Here is a 17,613-nt window from a genome sequence, read left to right as displayed (position 1 = left end):
GGTCACTCTGCATTAGGAGGAATTGTGATGTGCTCATAGTACACCAGAAATTTCTGGTTATAGGGAAAAGATTTCTGTTCCAGAAATAGTGTTTTGCAGATCGGGTGGGTGTTTGTAGAGCTTTTAGAAAATTACATTTCAGTTATTGAAAAGTGAGACAGTATTATCAGGATGGTGACAGTGTCTGGTTGGTATCAGTTGCTTGTGGAGCTAAGATATGTGCTCCAGAGCTTAGATTCCAGCTCAGAAAAAAACATATACATATGCAATGTAAGTATGATAATACTATTCCTAAAGAGCAAAACAACAAAATACACAGTTAAATATGCATCTGAATTACATCAACAACAACAACAAGATTAACTGATGCTTTGCTGACTCAGAAACCTGATTGAACACTTGAGTGATTATCTAGCTGAATGGTTTCTTTATCAGTGGTATGGGGTTTTTTTCTTCGCATTCTTATAAGATTTTTCCCTTGCTTGATGTACCTGATGGTGAGAAACAGAGTGCCCTTTTCCAGGTAATTGAGTACACAGAAAGTGAGCGCTCAGGTCCACAGTTTTGTATGTCAAATCTGTGATGAAGGCATAGTAGAACTTAGCTGATTAGAGTCACTAGAAAAATAAAGATGATCAAATTATCTAAGGAAAATAGATGAAAAATGCAACGAAAACCTGTACGTTTTTAGTCTACAAAGATTATGTGTAACTAATGTATAAAACTTGATCAATCCAGGTCTCATACAATTCTACGATAGTTTTACAGATAACACGTTCTTCAAGCTACAGACATTATCCAAAGCCTGACTCCAATTTCTAGCTGTACGCAACATTTGAAAGGAAATCTTTACACTTCTTTATCTGATATGCTACGCAATATGTGACTAATGAATACTTAAGGTATTAGACACGAGGTTCCGGGTATGATAGGTCAAAAATGTAGTAGACCTAGTCTATTGCTTCAGTTATTGCAGAAATATGCAGTCATATGGCTTATTGTAATAGACCACATTTCAAGGAAATGTCACAGGGAGCAAAAATATACTGTTATTAAGGATGCCAGGTGACTGCGAGAAGGGACTAGAAGTCAGCCTTTAGCTCCATCCACAGCTTCACTTCTGACTTGCTATTTAGCTACTTTTTAGATCACAGTTCAGCAAATAAGTTACATTTGGGTTTATCATTAAATACAGGCTAAAGCATTATTAAACTTAAAATAGGAGAAATGTTTTCTACTAAACTGAGGAAATGTTCTCAACTGGAGGAAAAAACCAAAACAACCCCTCACTTTACAATGAAGAAAACACTGAATTTGTGTCCCTAGGTTTTCAGGGCTTATTAGCTCCTATATTAGTGGAGCTATAATCTGTGTTACAGGGATGAATAGTTGGTTTATAGGTAAAAAGTTATAATTATGCTGTAATTGATAAATACTGAGCAAATAATTACTCAAGTTGCTAAGAAAGTATGACCCAAGAAATTTAATGTGTTTGAACCTTTCCAAAGTTGCATTTTTATCAATCTGAAGTACAAGGAAGAAACCACAGTTAGTATATACTTAGTTTCATCTTTAACTGGCGTAGAGAACATGAAACTCCTATTGTTTATGACTGTGTTCAACACCTACCTAACATGGAAACAATCAGTTTTAAGTTTGTAATGGTGCTAGAATATGTTTTTCAGGTCTTACCCTGCTAGCTCACATCTGATTTTCAGAAGTACCTGCTTTCCATACAGGCACCTAAACAAAGGCTTGACTTTCAAAAGCATCTGGTATCTCCTGACTCCCAGTGAGGCACCCATGGCCAGATTTTCAAGTTCTTAACATAGTCGTTGCTGAAAAACTGGTCCATGTTGACAACCTATATGGTCAAAGCTAGCCACCTCCTACTTAATTCACCAGAGCTGCTTGGGATCTGCAAGGAGATCAGATGATGATTCTTTATGTCTATGATGTATAAATGCACATAAATACCTTCTTTTTTTCTTGTATGGACAGTGACTAACCAAAAGAAAAAAAAAGAAGAAAAATGTATTCTTATGATCAAGAGGAGCTTCTGGAGCTGAATTTCTCATGAATTTGTGCTTAGAACTGGATTTTGAACTGTTAAAAAAAAAGGAAACCTCTGGATTTTGTGCTTTCATAGCAGTCCCTCTTTCATTTGTCGTTTTGTGTGTGATTCTCTGAGGTCTAATAATATAGCAACTTTTCCTCCACAGAGATTTTCAGCTTTCTCTTTTACTTGGATGAGCCTTGCCATGAAAACTGCAGCATTCTACCAAATTGGAGATTTCTGTCTCTGCACTGAGCTAAACTGGCTCACAAAGGTTCACAAAGTAGCGGTGAGTAGGATCAGTCGGACTCATAGACAAACACAGCATGATCGTATACACTTTGTTTCATCAGGAAACCCAGCTAAAAACAACAATAAAAAAATCATATTCGCATCTTCTCTAGTAATCAGTCATTTTCTACCCAAGTGTGGCAGAGTACAGTGTGCTAATAATTTCTAAAAACACAATATAAGAAAATCTGAGATGGAACAGTATTTTTCTTGCCCTGCTGCTCATTACTCTTTAAGACATGAACTTTTTGGCCTGGATCCCATTTTTTGGCCTTGTCACTCCCACCTGCAGATTTTTTTTTTTACTGTCACATGGAACATTTTCCTTGGTGCCATGCAACGTAAGTGAAGCTATCCGTCTTAATGAGTCTGCAGGATTTAATGAAGAACTAGGGCAAAAATAGGGTTTTCCTAATCTGAAAGATGTTATTGTTGTGCCCAGTCTGATGCTACAGGAGTAAGTAAGTGCTCTGTGGCCCTGTCATCTGCTGCTGTTTCTGCCTCGGATCTGGAGGCATCACTGCGAGCACTTCTCCAGGACGGGGCTCGGCAAAAGCTTGGGCCAGGGGGTCTTTGGCTGTCTCTTATTGACCGAGGTGGCAGGCTTGCATGCTAAAGTCAAATCCGTTTTCCTTCTTCCAAGGTCACCTGATGCCTTTTCTCTGTGGGAATGGAGTAAAGTGAACCTTCCCTGCAGAGCGCAGCAGATTCCGCTGTGGGAGAGAGAGGTTTACTAGCAACAGAGTGAAAATGGTGTAAACGCAGAAAGAAATTGTTTGTTTAATGAACACACTTTGCATCAAGTAATCTAGCAACTAACCAAGCTAAGCAGCTTTAGTTACAGAGAGGAAATGCAAATGTTTTCATGGTTCAAAAAACATCTTGTGGGTCCTTCCCTTGGGCATAAATTCCAACCCGCTTGCTATTTCAAGAAAGAGATTTTTTTCTCCTGTTTTCAGAGCTCTTCCTCCAAGTCCCTTTTGTCAATCATATGCTGATCACTCAGGAAAGTTCTTGCCCTGATATTCTTCAGTCCAATTTGCCAGCTACTTATTTATATTAATATTTCATTTGAATGATCCTCCTTAAATTTTTCTCTTCATTAGAAAAGAAAAATCTCTTTAAAAAAAATTTAATGTTCAATCATCATAAGGGCAGGGTATACTTATTCCTTCACTAGATAAATACTAGAGGAAACCAACGATTTTCCTGTAGTTGTTGATATGTGCAAACCAGAACAACTATGCTTTCAGTAGGACTTTCTGTGTGTTATTTTTTCCCTTAAAAAAAAAAATTAAAAAAATTCAGTTCTTAGTCCAGCTCACCATAGAGAACTGATTCCATTTATTTATATTCTTTCAGAGCACAAGCAGATATAGTAAATACAGATATAGCCTCTGCTGCTCAATATAACATTTTCTTTACTGACTATCCATGCTCCACAGTGTTATTTCAGTTTGGTCTATTGCCTTCAGCAGTTTCAGTACATATTTTTGCTGCAGGCTTTGGCTGTAGTTTCCCATACTGTGGTACTGCTGCCACAAGTTCTATGTGTTCATTAAAATGAGATGCCACAGATTTTTTTTTAAACCAAGTCTTCACCTTGACTAAAGTCTAAAAGGCAGCCCACTGAGGATACAACATGCTTTGAGAGCTGTTTTTCTGATGTTTAACATTGCCCAGAACTATATCCTGCCCTTCAGAAACCAGGTAAAACTTTCCGATTGCTCTTGTTCACTATTTATCAGGAAAGGTGGTTTTGCCTGCCTGGGTGGAGTATTCATTAGTGTTTGTAAAGCCTGCTTTGTATTAGAAACTTTTGTTAGTATAAGTAATGTCCCTTAGGAATGTGATTTTTGGCGGTGTTTGACACTGGCAACAGTCCTGATGTGGACACAGAACTGGCAGAAGTAGTGCTTTTGCTGGTATAGATTATACTCAGGGTTCTGGAATCAGTAAAAGGATCCAAAACCACTTTTGCCAGCATAACTATACTATTAAACATTTTCTAGCATAGACCTGGCAGAAACCCAATTTTCACTGCCACACCTCTCCGCTATTAAATGTTATTTCATTGGGAGATATACTCAAGCTGCTACCTCATCTGTAAACATCTTTGGCCAGAATATTTTCTGCCATGGAAATTTTTCTTCCACTGGTGGGGAGGGGTGAGAGGAAAAAAAAAATAAAAATTGACCATGTCTGAGTGGCTTCTTTATATCCAGAATGACCTGACATTGTACCTTTGTTTCATCCCACACATGCCTGCATAAATCACGGTGTAGTGGCCACAGCTAATTTTCATTGGAAATCGTTGTACAGGTAACCGTCACGTAGCCTAGGGTTTGTGGTGCCTCTCTTCTAATGGTTTGATGGTCAATGGGTTCATATTTGTTTTCTCATGAGCTTTAGTAATGACCGCAACAAACGGGATGAGAACAATATGTAATGTACACGGAAGCCTTGGTGTTTCATGTTCCTCTCACGAGAACTGCAGCAAAACTGAGATCAGGTCCAAAAAGATATGCTACTTTCTGCCCCAGCTACTCGATCTGTTGCAGGCAAATAAAATATGTTTACAGATAGAACTGAATTGAGCCCTTTGACTCTGCAGTCATTGCTAGGTTTAGCCATCAAAATATGTAGTTATTTAAATAAACAAACAAGAAGGAAAAAATCAGTGAAGTGGAAAGCACATACTGTAATCAAATGAAAAGTGAGGACTTGGCCGCCACTTCCCATATATGTTATGTTATGTCAAGCCAGACCGTGACTGTTTACGCTCCCAAGCTTTCCAGGATCCTGCCACCACTACCAGTAAGGTTGCAAAAGCCAAAGGATGTGGCTTGGCGGCATTCACCCACTCCCAAAGTGAGGTAAGTATCCCGTGGCGTTTCTTGTGCCCTGTTTGCTGCAGCCCACCTCGCCTGCTCTTGCTACACCAGTCGCTGCGCTCACACGGACTGACCCATCATGTCCAGCTTTCATCCAGGGCTTCCTACAGAGGTGTGTTCTCAGCTTCCAAACTTCCCAACTCAAAATTAACCTCATCGGTCCCGCTTCTGTCCCAAAATATTCCTTCCCAAATTCCATTGATTTCAGTGACGGAAACATATACGAGAAATAGATTGAGCTTAGCAAACAAAAAATGTGAAAAATATATTGCCAAATAGGCCTGTGAGCATCTGCTATTGCTTTTGTCTGCGTGTACAGCATGTGGATTTCCCCTGTACACAAACAGTGCAGTTAATTAAACACATGAAATTGCTTATTATCTGTCCACATAATACTTAGCATTCCTGAGACCTAACAGTCTAAATCTGCTTTCCGGAAGACTTTGCCTTGAAAATGAGTCCAACTGCAGAAAACCACAGCATCTCATCAAATGATATTCAAAGAAATGTTGCTGCAGAGTCTGGGTTTCAGCGGAGTCTGGAAAGAGAAGCTGACTGGTCAGATAGATCTCTTTTTGGAGAGGTAGCAGGGTATGCAGTGCTGTCTTTGAAGCACCTACTTGAGACACCTTCAAGGTAAATTCCATTATGCAACAAGACAGAAGTTGCAGAGTTAAATAAAAATGTGGGAATGAATAATTGGTCACCCTTGAACAGAAAATCCAGATATACTTTGTTAATACTCAAGCCCTTTTCTGAAGCCCAGAGGTGAACTGAAATCTTTATGCTTTATGTGGGTCAGCAGGGTCCCACCTGCAGGGTTCCACAAAGCTAAGGGTACAAATACCCTCTTGTAGTGATTTTCTCTGTAGAGAAACAGTTAAGAAGCATATTAGATTGATTGAGTTTTGATTCATCCCTATAAAAAGGGATGTTAAAAATCATCAGCCTGATATATAATCATTAAATATTTTGTACTAGAAGGGACCTTTAATGGTCATCTAGTCCAACCTCCCCTGCAACGAGCAGAGACATCTTCAACTAGATCAGGTTGCTCAGAGCCCCGTCCAACCTGACCTTGAATGTTTCCAGGGATGGTACATCTCCCACCTCTCTGGGCAACCTGTGCCAGTGTTTCGCCACCCTCATTGTAAAAAATGTCTTCCTTCTATCTCGTCTAAGTCTTCCCTCTTTTAGTTTAAAGCCATTACCCCTTGTCCTATCATTACAGGCCCTGCTAAAACGTTTGTCCCCATCTTTCCTGTAGGCCCCCTTTAAGTACTGAAAGGCTGCTACTATAAGGTCTCCTCGGAGCCTTCTCTTCTGCAGGCTGAACAACCCCGACTCGCTCAGCCTGTCCTCATAGGAGAGGTGCTCCAGAGTCTTTCTGTTTAAGGTAAAATGCTACTAATATTTTTAAAATTATTCTTTGAATCAAAATAATGGATTGTCAAAAACATCTGGCTCTGAAAATGCTTCTACTGGGAACCAACATCTGTGTTATGAGCTAATGGTCCATTCAGAGAAATGAAGTCTGGGGATAAGTGTCTTATCTAAATGGAAATTTTAAGGAGTAGGTTGAGATGACAGGAAAGGGCTTGAAATTTAGAGTTTAAGATACCAAGATCTTTATTTATTATTAAATTACGTTAGTGTAACAGTGAGTTGCAACTGGTTTAGGGTGTCATTGTCATTAGTATTAGAAACACATGACAGACGGTACTTACCTCAAAAAAACCCAGAAAATGAAATATATAACGAAAATTAAATACTTGTTTTCTTAATAGCTCTGAGTAAGCCACTGTCTCTGGAAACGTTTCCCTTCTCCTCCTGGTGTCTGACAGGGCTTTATCTGCCCTACATATTCTATTTCCAGATCTTGAATTTCTAAACTACACCCTTAGAGAGGCGTTGGGAGTAAAAATTACTTAATTTTTCTGTAATAGGTAGTTTTGGTATAAAGTGAATAACCCTGCTGTGTTACTCTAAACTTCTGCTTCCAACAGCAGGACAGAGCTCTCTCAACAATATACATACTTGGTTAAAGCATTTGGAGGTGGGGCATCTCTTTTTTCATCTTTGTCATCATCAATGCCTTACTCTATTATACAAAGTAGAAGAGATTCCCAGCCCAAAATCCCATATGGTCAGGTGGGAAAGGCTGTTTTCTGGATTATGGGGGCAGAGAGGGAAAGTGTTGAGTTCTCTAAAGGAACTGAATTGTGCTGCAATTGATTGACCATTGAAATGTTGAAATGGTGTTGGCACCATTTCAACTTCATTTTTTTCCAGATGAAACCGTTTGCTGAGTTTTACCCCACTTTGCTGCCAGCCCTGGTCAAACAAAACCACTCATTTTGGTGAGTAGCTTATTTGGTGGAAATTGCCCAACAATATTGACAGTATCTTCCCCCAAAACAAGCCGGATTCTGCCTTTCTTTGTTTTTTTATCCTGTTTGATTTATACTTCAGCTTTTTAGAGAGAGGTTTAAAAAGCCTGTGAAGCCTCTTTTCATCAAAGGGGAGTTTCAGCTGTAAGTCCTAAGTAAGTGCCACAAAAACACAGGTAGCGAATAACAACAGGACAGGCAAAACACCTCTTCTCCAACTCCCTGTGACATTCCTGGTGTAAAGACCACTTATCTTATCTCTCTGTGGCTATAATCTTTGTCCCTCTTTATCAACTTTATCCTACAAAATGTTGAAATCACTGAGGAAAGCACCTGCAATATGATGTCTGGGAAACCTTACTATTACCTCAAGCTCATGAAGCCAGAAAGGAACTCTTTCCCCCCATCCCTCCAGAATGTCTCTGCTTTCCCTCCTCTGTAGATGTCTTCTCAGGCCATTGCCACCCCTCTTTCACTTGCTTCCTCATACCCAGTTGTCTGATTCTCTCACATGCACAGAGATGCCCAAACCGGTCATACAGGTTCACACGATTTTGGTCTCTGTGTTCATTGCCTGTAAATCTAATGATTTCTAACCTTGACCTTTATCAGAAGGTCATCCCTTGTCCCCCTCCCAGCAAGTTCAATGTATTTGCAACATGGCATGTGAAAGTAGAAAACCCAATCTCTCTTCCAGCAGCAGACAAGGAGCACACGCTTCCTTCTCCTTTCACGCGTGCCTATCTCTCCTCCCTAAGGTGAAACTCCCACACCACCTCTCCTGGTTTCAGGTGTAATCATACACCAGCTGAAGGCAATTATGGGTAACGTAGTTCCACTGCTCCCTCCTGTCTGTTTGAACAAGTGGTGTGAGGTACCTGCTAGACTGCACATTCCAGCAGGCATTGCTCAGCGCCCCTAAGAGGGAGGCTCGCCAGGTGTGCTCCCAGCACCTACCCGAACCCCGAACACGCCGGAGCTTTTCACAGCTGGAGAGAGAATAAGTGCTCCTTCAACACTGCTGATGTCTTGAGCAACAATATAATTCGGATCTAGGAGAAAACTCTTAGTTCCCAGAATGGTGAGTTTGCTTTTTTTCTTTAAAGTATCTTTTCCTGTTTTTGTTTAAAATACTTTGGAAGGGCTGAAATGTTGTAGTTTTTTACCTGGTATCAATGCTGCAGTCTAATACCCTCTTTTAGACCATAGCTAGTGCCAGGCACCTCTGGAGAAGGTGCAGGACCCATGTACATTTTGAATTGCACGATGTTGTACCCTAGGGTGGTTTGGGATGTGTGGAGAAAGGCACAGCACTTGCTAAGTGCTGGTGATTGCCTTTCCTGAGAGTGCGAATAATGGTGAACCTCTTACAATTTTAAATCAACCAATATTAAGCTGGCCTTCTCTGTCTTTTTCCTGTTGTGAAATAAGGTGCTGTAGGGGGGGGTGTGTGTGTATGTGTGGGGTCTGGGTTTTTTTTTTGTTGTTGTTGTTTGTTTGGTTGGTTGGTAGGTTTGGGTTTATTGAAGCACTATATGAATTGAAATACTCCTCTTCCTGCATGCAGCAGTCGGGCTGTCCCCTGGCTTTGTGCGGTGGGGATCAGGAGCATGCAACAGGGTGCTGAACACTGCGTAATGATCCTCCCTGCTAACAAGGCAGCTATTAGAAAGAAGAAAAAAAGGAGTTTAAAGAGCACGTATACTTCTGAACTTTAAAATATTCATTCTCTATTAAAAGAATACTTGAAAGGCAATACCTCCAGGCTAAACGGAGGCAAGACCTATCATGTTGACAGACCTTGAACCAACTCCCTTTATGGCTAAAAAATGACAAGCAGAGCTGGTCAGTCTCTTTAAAAATAGAAACATTTAAATGAAAGACAAGAAAGAAACAGTTCTTGTTCTCTTCCCACCTGTTATTACCACTCAGCTAATAACACCTCTTCGTTGATATAGATTTCTGTTTTTAAGGAGACAGGTTTAAAATCTGAAGAGCTTGGGAATAATTTTTGACTGGCTTTACTATGAAATGGCAGTAGCCAGCCTCCCGAGTAAGTGAAAGAGGGAGGGAAGGAGGGAGGGGATCATTCGTACCCAATAGATCTTGGGGAGGTGCAAGTTGCCACACTGGCAACACTTTCCCTAGCCCAAAACCATGTATTTGACAGCGGTTAACGTGAAATGCTCCAATGCAGAACTCGCACACTGAAACCAGTTGCACAGTGTCTGTGTTGGGTGGGAGATATACAATGGCATTTACAACACAAGCACAAGCTGGTTATTGTCATGCTAGAAGCCATAAAATAGTGTTTACCTTGGGTACATTAAAAATGAGGAATACCTACAGTCGTATTCACTAAACTATATAGTACAACAATATCCTGTGGGAACGTGCTCAACAGGCTAATTATATGTTGCAATAGAAGGCTTATTGAGCATTTAAATGTTGGGTTTAAAATGTTGTGCTGTCTCTCTTCTCCCCCTTTCTCCCCTTACTACGAGAATGGCTAATTGGGTTCAATTGCAATTTTCTTTGTTATTCAACTTCCTTTTAACTCTTTATCACAGTTATCTTCGGCCCGTGGCCCAGGAATATTTGTGTTTCGTGGACTGTCTCTGAGAGATTTCTATGAAGGGTATCCCAGGGAAGAAAAAGCTTTCAAATTCTCTACCACTGGAGTTGGATGCCTTTCCTCTCTGTTTTCCACAACAGATGAACTCGAGCTCCTTGAGAAACTACAAGTTTATGCTACTGTAAACTTAGTAACTCCCTGCAGGGAAGTCCACCCTTGAAATATGAATACGAAATAGGTAGAAGAAAAACCAAAACCGCATACAATGCAGAAAAATAAATCATGTTGCTATAAAAGACAAAAGACTGGCTTTTTGGACAGAACAGCCAGTCAGTCAACCTAATCTGATGGTCTCTAAAAGATGTCCTGTCTGAAGAGCTGAGCTCTACAGCAGTGGCAGCTGGAGGTAAATTTATGCACCCCAGACTATGGAGTGTACTTGCAAAAAAAAAAATTGTGAAAGAATAGGCATAGCTCTGTCTGGAATTATAGTTTCTTCCATCCCTTCTCTTATGAAATACTGCATAGGATCCTAAGTTACCTCACAGATCCCACAATGGGAAATGAAACATGACTGGAGAGGAGAAAAGGAGCTATTTCACCAGCATCCCTTTCCTGACGTTCCCATACTTTGCTGCTACCACAAAGAGTTTAGTCTAATTTGATCTTCTATCTGTTTAACAACTACTTCTGTGGAAGCCTTCTCCTCTCAACTCTTACCCTCTTTCTTGAGTTCTTTTCAGTTCATTTCCTTCAACTCTGTATTTTCAGGAGCAGACAGGGTTTTTTTCGGAAAGTGAATTCTGGAGTAAAGGTGAGGTAATATACTCATGGAAAACGTATCTATGTATTGGTTTTGTAATATTTTACCTTATTTTCATCTGCTTCTCGGTACAGACCTGTATCTTATTTGCATTTCTGCACATTGAGCAAACGTTGTTAAAGTGCTGAGGATCATGCTTAAACTTTTTCTAAGAAATTACAACTAGTTTAGAAATCAATGTGTATGAGTAATTTTAAATTGCTCCTCTGAAAGCGACTCTTCATGTTCTTATCTACAGCAAACTTAATCTTACACTGTTCAATTCATTAAGCTTTCGAGCAGTTCTTTGTAGTCTGCTTTAGTGTTAGTAATCTCAGTAATTTCAGTTTATGAGCAAACAGTGTCATAACACTTTCTGCTGACCCTCCTGTCCCACCTTCCAGAATTTACTCAAAGTGCCTATTGTATAGGGCAATAAGCAGAGGCACTGCAGCACTTCCCTACCAAGGACCAGTGATGAAGTTGAATCAGGGCTTTGAACTGCTGAAAACTTCAGAAAACTGAAACAAAGTTTTATAGCTTGCAGCAAGTGATGTTTTGGGCTCTATTTTGGTGTCTTCCTGGTGGAGAGGAAAAGCTTTTCAGTTTGGACGTATCCAGACGTCCTTTCCAAGGAATTTTATAGGAGGCATATACTGCTAAATTTCTGTAACAGTAGGAGTCCTTTCCTTGTGTCGCTGAGCTTCACGTCGTAAGCCAGCCTGCTCAGGAAGAAGCTGGCTGATTATTTTGTTGACAGCTGTGTTACACTCCCCAAAATGCTGCCTCTCCCTTGCTGTCTGGGTGACTCTGCAGGCTGAAATGCTCTGGAAAACCAATGAGTATTCTGGCAGCCCAGAAGAGATTCTTCTAGGTCTTCTGCTTGGTGTATGTATTTACAAAAGACTCTGGATGACGATTATTTGAATCCAAAATGTAAATAGTTGAATCTCTTTGCCATTTTCTTCAGCTTTCTCAATGGGGAAAGAGTCTTTTTGAATTATTAGCAGAAGTCTGCCTTCACTGCAGACTTGCAGTACTTCATCTTTATGTTCCTCTTTACAACACACCTGTGAGACAGGGAGCTGCCATTTTACATTGGATAAGTTCTTGCACTGCATTTAAGCTGCTGTAATGGCTACCTGCTGCTGAACGGGGCAGTCCCATTTCTCGTACCTTGCCATTACTTCCCACAGCCCAGCGCAGGTGAACACTGACTCATTGTGCCTGGGCCAGCTCCCAGTGAGACCAGATAAGCACCAGTATTGATGCAAAGGAGATGTAGGACTGCTGCTTTCTGGAGCAGCCAGACAGCCAGCCACCTAGTCAGATGGCATCCCCAAGAGCAGACTTAGCCTCAAGCAGAATGCCAGATGATCTTGTCTCTTGTTTAATACCTTAAAAACTTGGGAGATTTGACCCTAGTTCTATCCCAAGCTTGCTCTGAATTAATTCTTTAATCTCCGTGTCTCTCTCCATGGAGGCATATAGTACTTCCCTGTATTACATGGGAGTTAACATGTATTTAAATTGATTCTAAAATGTATTGGCTCACACTTTAATCTGCACTGACCTCTAGTTAGATATAATGTTATTAATTCAGGTTGCGTCTTTACTTACTAATATCAACTGCCAACAGCCTTGCTTGTCCGTTGTGCCAGTCATCTTGCAGTCATGCCAAAGCAAACAGCTCCTTTCCCACTGGCTGCAATAGGCGGTATCACAAAACATTCATGCAACAACTTGACAAGGAGTTGTTTGAGTTCCCACTTGAGCCTATGTCTGTAAAAAAACCAGAAGTTTCACCAACAGGCTCGAAGTTTGTGACCCATCAGTGGCAAATCCTACAGCCTAATTTTTGACCTATGGTCTAGTTGGGACTGAATTTTGGATATGTATTTACATGGAGAATAAGCTGTATTTCTACATGTACTTAGCTGCGTAATTAAAAGGAAATGACTTTGTCTGAAAGAACTGGGGGGAGGGGAGAGGCAGCTGGCAAGACTTTTAGGTAGGTTGTTTTTATTCATACATGATCTCATGCAATACCAACTCTGAGCCCTGAAGAAAAGCCTATGATGTGATGATAACCTTTTCATGAGTTCACTCCCTCTGATCCACTAGCCTTAATTTAACAGGATCTCTGTAAAGGTGGGAGGGTGTGACGCACCAGGGAGACAAGAATTCTCTATTTATTCATAGTACTGCCCTAATTTCTGCAGCACAAATTGTCACCTGTTGCTCCGTGTGAAATTATAGTACTATGAACATGAGTAATGTCACTCTGTTCTTCTTCTCAGTGATTTTTTAAATTTTTTTTTCTTTCTTTCTTCTTCCTATTTGAAATTTAGTCTGTTCTTTAGTGTGGACACCAGTTCTTCAGCTCTGGACTGAGACTGTTAACTTGCTTCCAAGAAGTTGTATACAACTATCAAATGAAATGAATAACATCACAAATGCATTTGTAAAATCTCATTAGTTTTCCAAGGAAACATCTAACAGTCCTCAGCAGAAGCAGCTTCTGATTGAAGTGCTCATAATATCTGTCTTAAGGGGTGAGAAGAGGAAAGCTAAACTCAAAACTGTCCCCTCACTTTCCATATATAGGACAAACTGAGAAGGACCAAAGTTGTTTAGTTCTACAGCTAGACGGGTAGGACATAGGACATGGGTTACCGTAATTGAACCAAGCTTGAAAGCCTCCAAGCTAAACTCCATATAGTTTTGAGGAGAGTGTGGGAAGCTAGCGTGGCTTCCCCAGTGACATAACTACTTCTCTTTTTGGAGCATTCGGAAGCATTGTGACTCTGAGGTATGTGTATGAATCTAGTTGTAAGTTCTTAATGCATGCATCATCCTAACATAAATAACTTAATGTCTTTACTTCATCAGTGGAGAGCAAGAGGTTCATTTAATGGCTCTCAGAGTTACTTTTCTGTCTGCCACAGCACAGGTAGTTATGCTCTGTCAGCTGGATCCCACCCACAGTTACTTGCTTGGCTTGCGCCGTCAGGTGGATGCTTATATGGCCAGGCAGAAAAATGCTACTAATCTGGAAAATATGTAAGAGAGCCCTTTGCAACTTGGAATTCCGTGGTGCATTTTTACCAGTAATGGTTGTACTCCAGTCACAAAACACACTAGCAGAAGGCACTGTATGCACTACTGATATGCTCCCCAGACAAGTAAGACTTTCCCTAGACTTTTCCTCATGTCATGTAGTGTATGGTAGCAGAAACAGAAGGACAATTTGCTTGAATTCTCAACTTAATGGAAGTTGCATTCATTATCACTGTGATTTTTTTTTTTAATTTTTTTTTTTAAATAACAGAAGATAGACTTCTAAGTTTGGTTACTGCTCAGTTGTTTTACTGGATAAATGAAAAAATGGGAGAGAGAAAACAGTGTGGAGGGTGTGTGTATATGTCAGTAATTTTCTGTTATACGTAGTGACAGATTACTTGTATCTGATTTTGATATGCGATTTCTGCTCATAGCTGGAAAGGGAGGCCAAACTTAGCAATGCCAAAGGCTGTCAGGAGGTGTTACGAATACCTGCCTTGCTCTCAAGTTAATTACCTTTTCAGGGCGTGAACACTTTGGGACAGAGAAGGGCTCTTGTGATATCTATGCAGTTTTTTTCAAAGCCCTGGTCTTGGTGGCAGTTTTCTTCCTGTGGCGCTCACACGTCCTGTGCTCTGTCACTGTTTTCCTGAGTGGTCTGGGACAAGTTTGGAGCAGGATTTTTATGTGGTTAGCACATGTTTAGGCAATTCTTACAGTAGGGGTGGAAGACACTGGAATGTGGCTATCAGTCTTTTTGTATTTTAGTCTTTGCATCTGTAAATTTGCCTATCTTCGTTTTTCCCCCATCCCTGCCCTTCCTTGTCTTAAACAATCGGTTCCTTGTCACCAGGCTATGCTTGCTATGTGTTTGTACAAAGCTTAGCAAAGGAATGCTATTCCAGCTAGTTCTACCTTGATATAAATGAAAAAGAAAACACTGGTTTGGATCCCAACAGAACGTAAACATCAGCTCTGGGGCTCAAAATTGGATATTTTTTTTTTAAACAGTAACAGCTAGATAAAAGTCTGGTGCCTTGATAGGAAGAGTATAGGCATAGGAAGAGTATAGGCATAGGAAGAGTAAAGATAATTGCTTTATTTCTTTTGGCTTTGAAATCTATGAATAAATCAAATTAAGTGATTCTGAAACAGTCTGGCAGCTATTGGTGCTGCCAGGTTTTGATCTTCTATGCCTGTGGTGCCGAAATTGGTGTGTCTTGATCCCCTTTCCTCTTGGGACACGTAGATCTGGGAGACTGGAAAAACCTTCATGTTTCTCAGGTGGCAAATAACCTCTCTCCTAATATGGAGATAGCAAAGCGAAAGCTCACTCCTTCCCTCCAGGCAAAACATTCATGTATGGGTTATGGGTTAAGCCTTAGGTTATTTTAATGTTAATCTCTAAAGAACTTTAAAACGAAATTACTTGTATGGACACTAGTGATTCAGCATACTGGACGATGACGACAGACATTGACTTACAATTGTAAAATCTTGCTAAAATCATCAATGTGAGATGCATTTGCACTGTAAAAAAAAAAAATGAACTAAACTAACTTTCACAACAGAACAAACTGTTTAGCTAAGTTTATTGAGACATCTGGGCATACAGTCATTTCTGATTGGTGTGAAGTTGAGAAGAATCTCCTGAAGTTCTGAAGGTTAGAAATTGCACCAAATTAGACAAATATCTTTACATTTTCTTCCTGATGATCTGCTGACTGATACTTCTCACTTCTGGTGGGTGTGACATAGCTATACAATAGCCAACAGAAAAACACTACATGATGATTCAAGTTTTGAACAAAGTTGTACACATTTCTGTTCATTACAGACAAAGCAACCTATACAAACATAACCCTGGGTTATAATCTGTCAGAAGCTGACCTAAACTGTCTTCATGCTGCACAACATTTGCACCATGCACCTCCAAGGATACTTGCCAAACTAAAGTTTAGGTAAAGTTTTGGAAGCAGAATATATTTAATTTGAGTTTTGATTTTCGTACATCATGCTTTTCTTTCCCTTTTTGTACTAGACAGCTCTTTGTTGGAGAATCTTATGTTCTGCAAATATCTGCTTGTCATCATTAATGACCTGAAACATAGAAGAATAATTGCCATTAAAGGGAGACTGAAAATTTCATCCAATAAATCACACAGCCAGGATTACAGGTGTCTGTAGCAAAGCGTATAACAGTAGTCTCCTGACTCACTACAGCCAAAGAAAAACATCTTAAGCAAAGTAACTTGCCTCTCACATCAAGGTGTGTGTTTGAATTGACGTTTATAAGTTAAATGTTAAAATGATATCTACACGTTATGACAGTTACATGCGTTAATCAAGGAACCCTTGGCAGTGATGGTGAGGATACACGTGTAATGGTAGGAGTGAGCTGCTTGATCTAAACAGTCTTTCAACTGCACTGTAAATGTAGTGTGTATGTTGGTCTCTATAGAAAATTCATAAAATAACAAATTTGGTTAGAAAAAAATACAAACAGTAGAATTTTGCATATATGATTTTGCAGTATTTCACATAACATGACACACGTTTTGAAGCCTTATTATCTTGAGAGGTTGGAGCTAGTTAAAGGTGGAAAACTCGAGACTTGCTGCCAAGGAGGTGAGATGGGTAGGGAAATGCTTTGATCGTCAAAGTCAGTGACCTTTTGGAAAAGCTGTGAATGCTTCCTCCCACGTTTCGGTACAAATGGAGCAAGGACAGCAAACTTTGAAAATGAAACCAGAAAAAGTGTTTCTTTAGGGTTGACATTTTGAAGTTGTTGCTGAATAAGCTGAACTCTGGGAGCCAACACATGGCAGGTTCCTTCAGGTTCCTAACTAGGAAAGTCAAAGTACTAAAAAGCTGTTATAAATGTGGTCTGGATTTCAGCTTATTTCTCTTGTAACCTTGTACCTCATTTTTTTCTGTCTGAAGCAAAGGTTACTCTGCAGTGCATGAAAACTTTCTTTCAAAGTAATAGTTGTGAAATTAATGTGGTTTCGCATGATGTTTAAATATCGTAGCAGTCTCAAATCAATTTTCTGTAACTTACTTCTGTAGCCTGACAATAGCAGTTTCACTTCATGTACCAGGTGATTATTCTTTCTAGCGAATGGAGCATCATATGCTGCAGTAAAATGATGCCCAGGGTTTTTCTGTGTAGGAAGCCAGTGAAGTCAAAGAACTGCGACCTTTGTGGAGACTTAATAGTATAAAACACCAAGCATGCTTAGTCTATGTGACATTGGAAGATGAGCATGTGCAGTATCCGTGATGGGTGAGGCAAGCCAAAGGATTGACACCAGGATCTTCACAAGGCTGGACAGTGTCCAGCTCTTACAGAGACTGCCATATGAGTGAAATTGATTTACTGCATGTAAAAATTCTTAAAGGAGTGCAGGACCGATTGGAGTTGTGGGGGATAGACTAGAGGGGAAGCTGGAGATATCATATTGAAATGCTGTGATCGTATCTAGGAGTTACTGATCTGCAGCCCTCCGCTTCTGCTAGAAAGGCAATAACTTCAGCTGTGG

The 17,613-nt window shown here is 40.1% G+C and overlaps 1 protein-coding gene across 1 annotated transcript in view; it reads left to right on the top strand.

Annotated features, from left to right (window-relative positions):
• The first annotated feature begins 8,596 nt into the window (after nt 1-8,596).
• Nucleotides 8,597-17,613, top strand: part of MACC1 (MET transcriptional regulator MACC1) — a 32,674-nt gene continuing 23,657 nt past the window's right edge. Inside the window, exon 1 of the mRNA XM_074573462.1 lies at nt 8,597-8,712. Within this exon, the coding sequence (XP_074429563.1) occupies nt 8,710-8,712 (3 nt within the window). The 5' untranslated portion in view covers nt 8,597-8,709. The remainder of the gene's footprint in view (nt 8,713-17,613) is intronic.

This window comes from Larus michahellis, chromosome 2 (genome assembly GCF_964199755.1).
Source record: "Larus michahellis chromosome 2, bLarMic1.1, whole genome shotgun sequence".
Lineage (NCBI taxonomy): Eukaryota > Metazoa > Chordata > Aves > Charadriiformes > Laridae > Larus > Larus michahellis.
The sequence above is the reverse complement of the archived record's forward strand: the minus strand, read 5'-3'. Positions and strand labels throughout refer to the sequence as shown.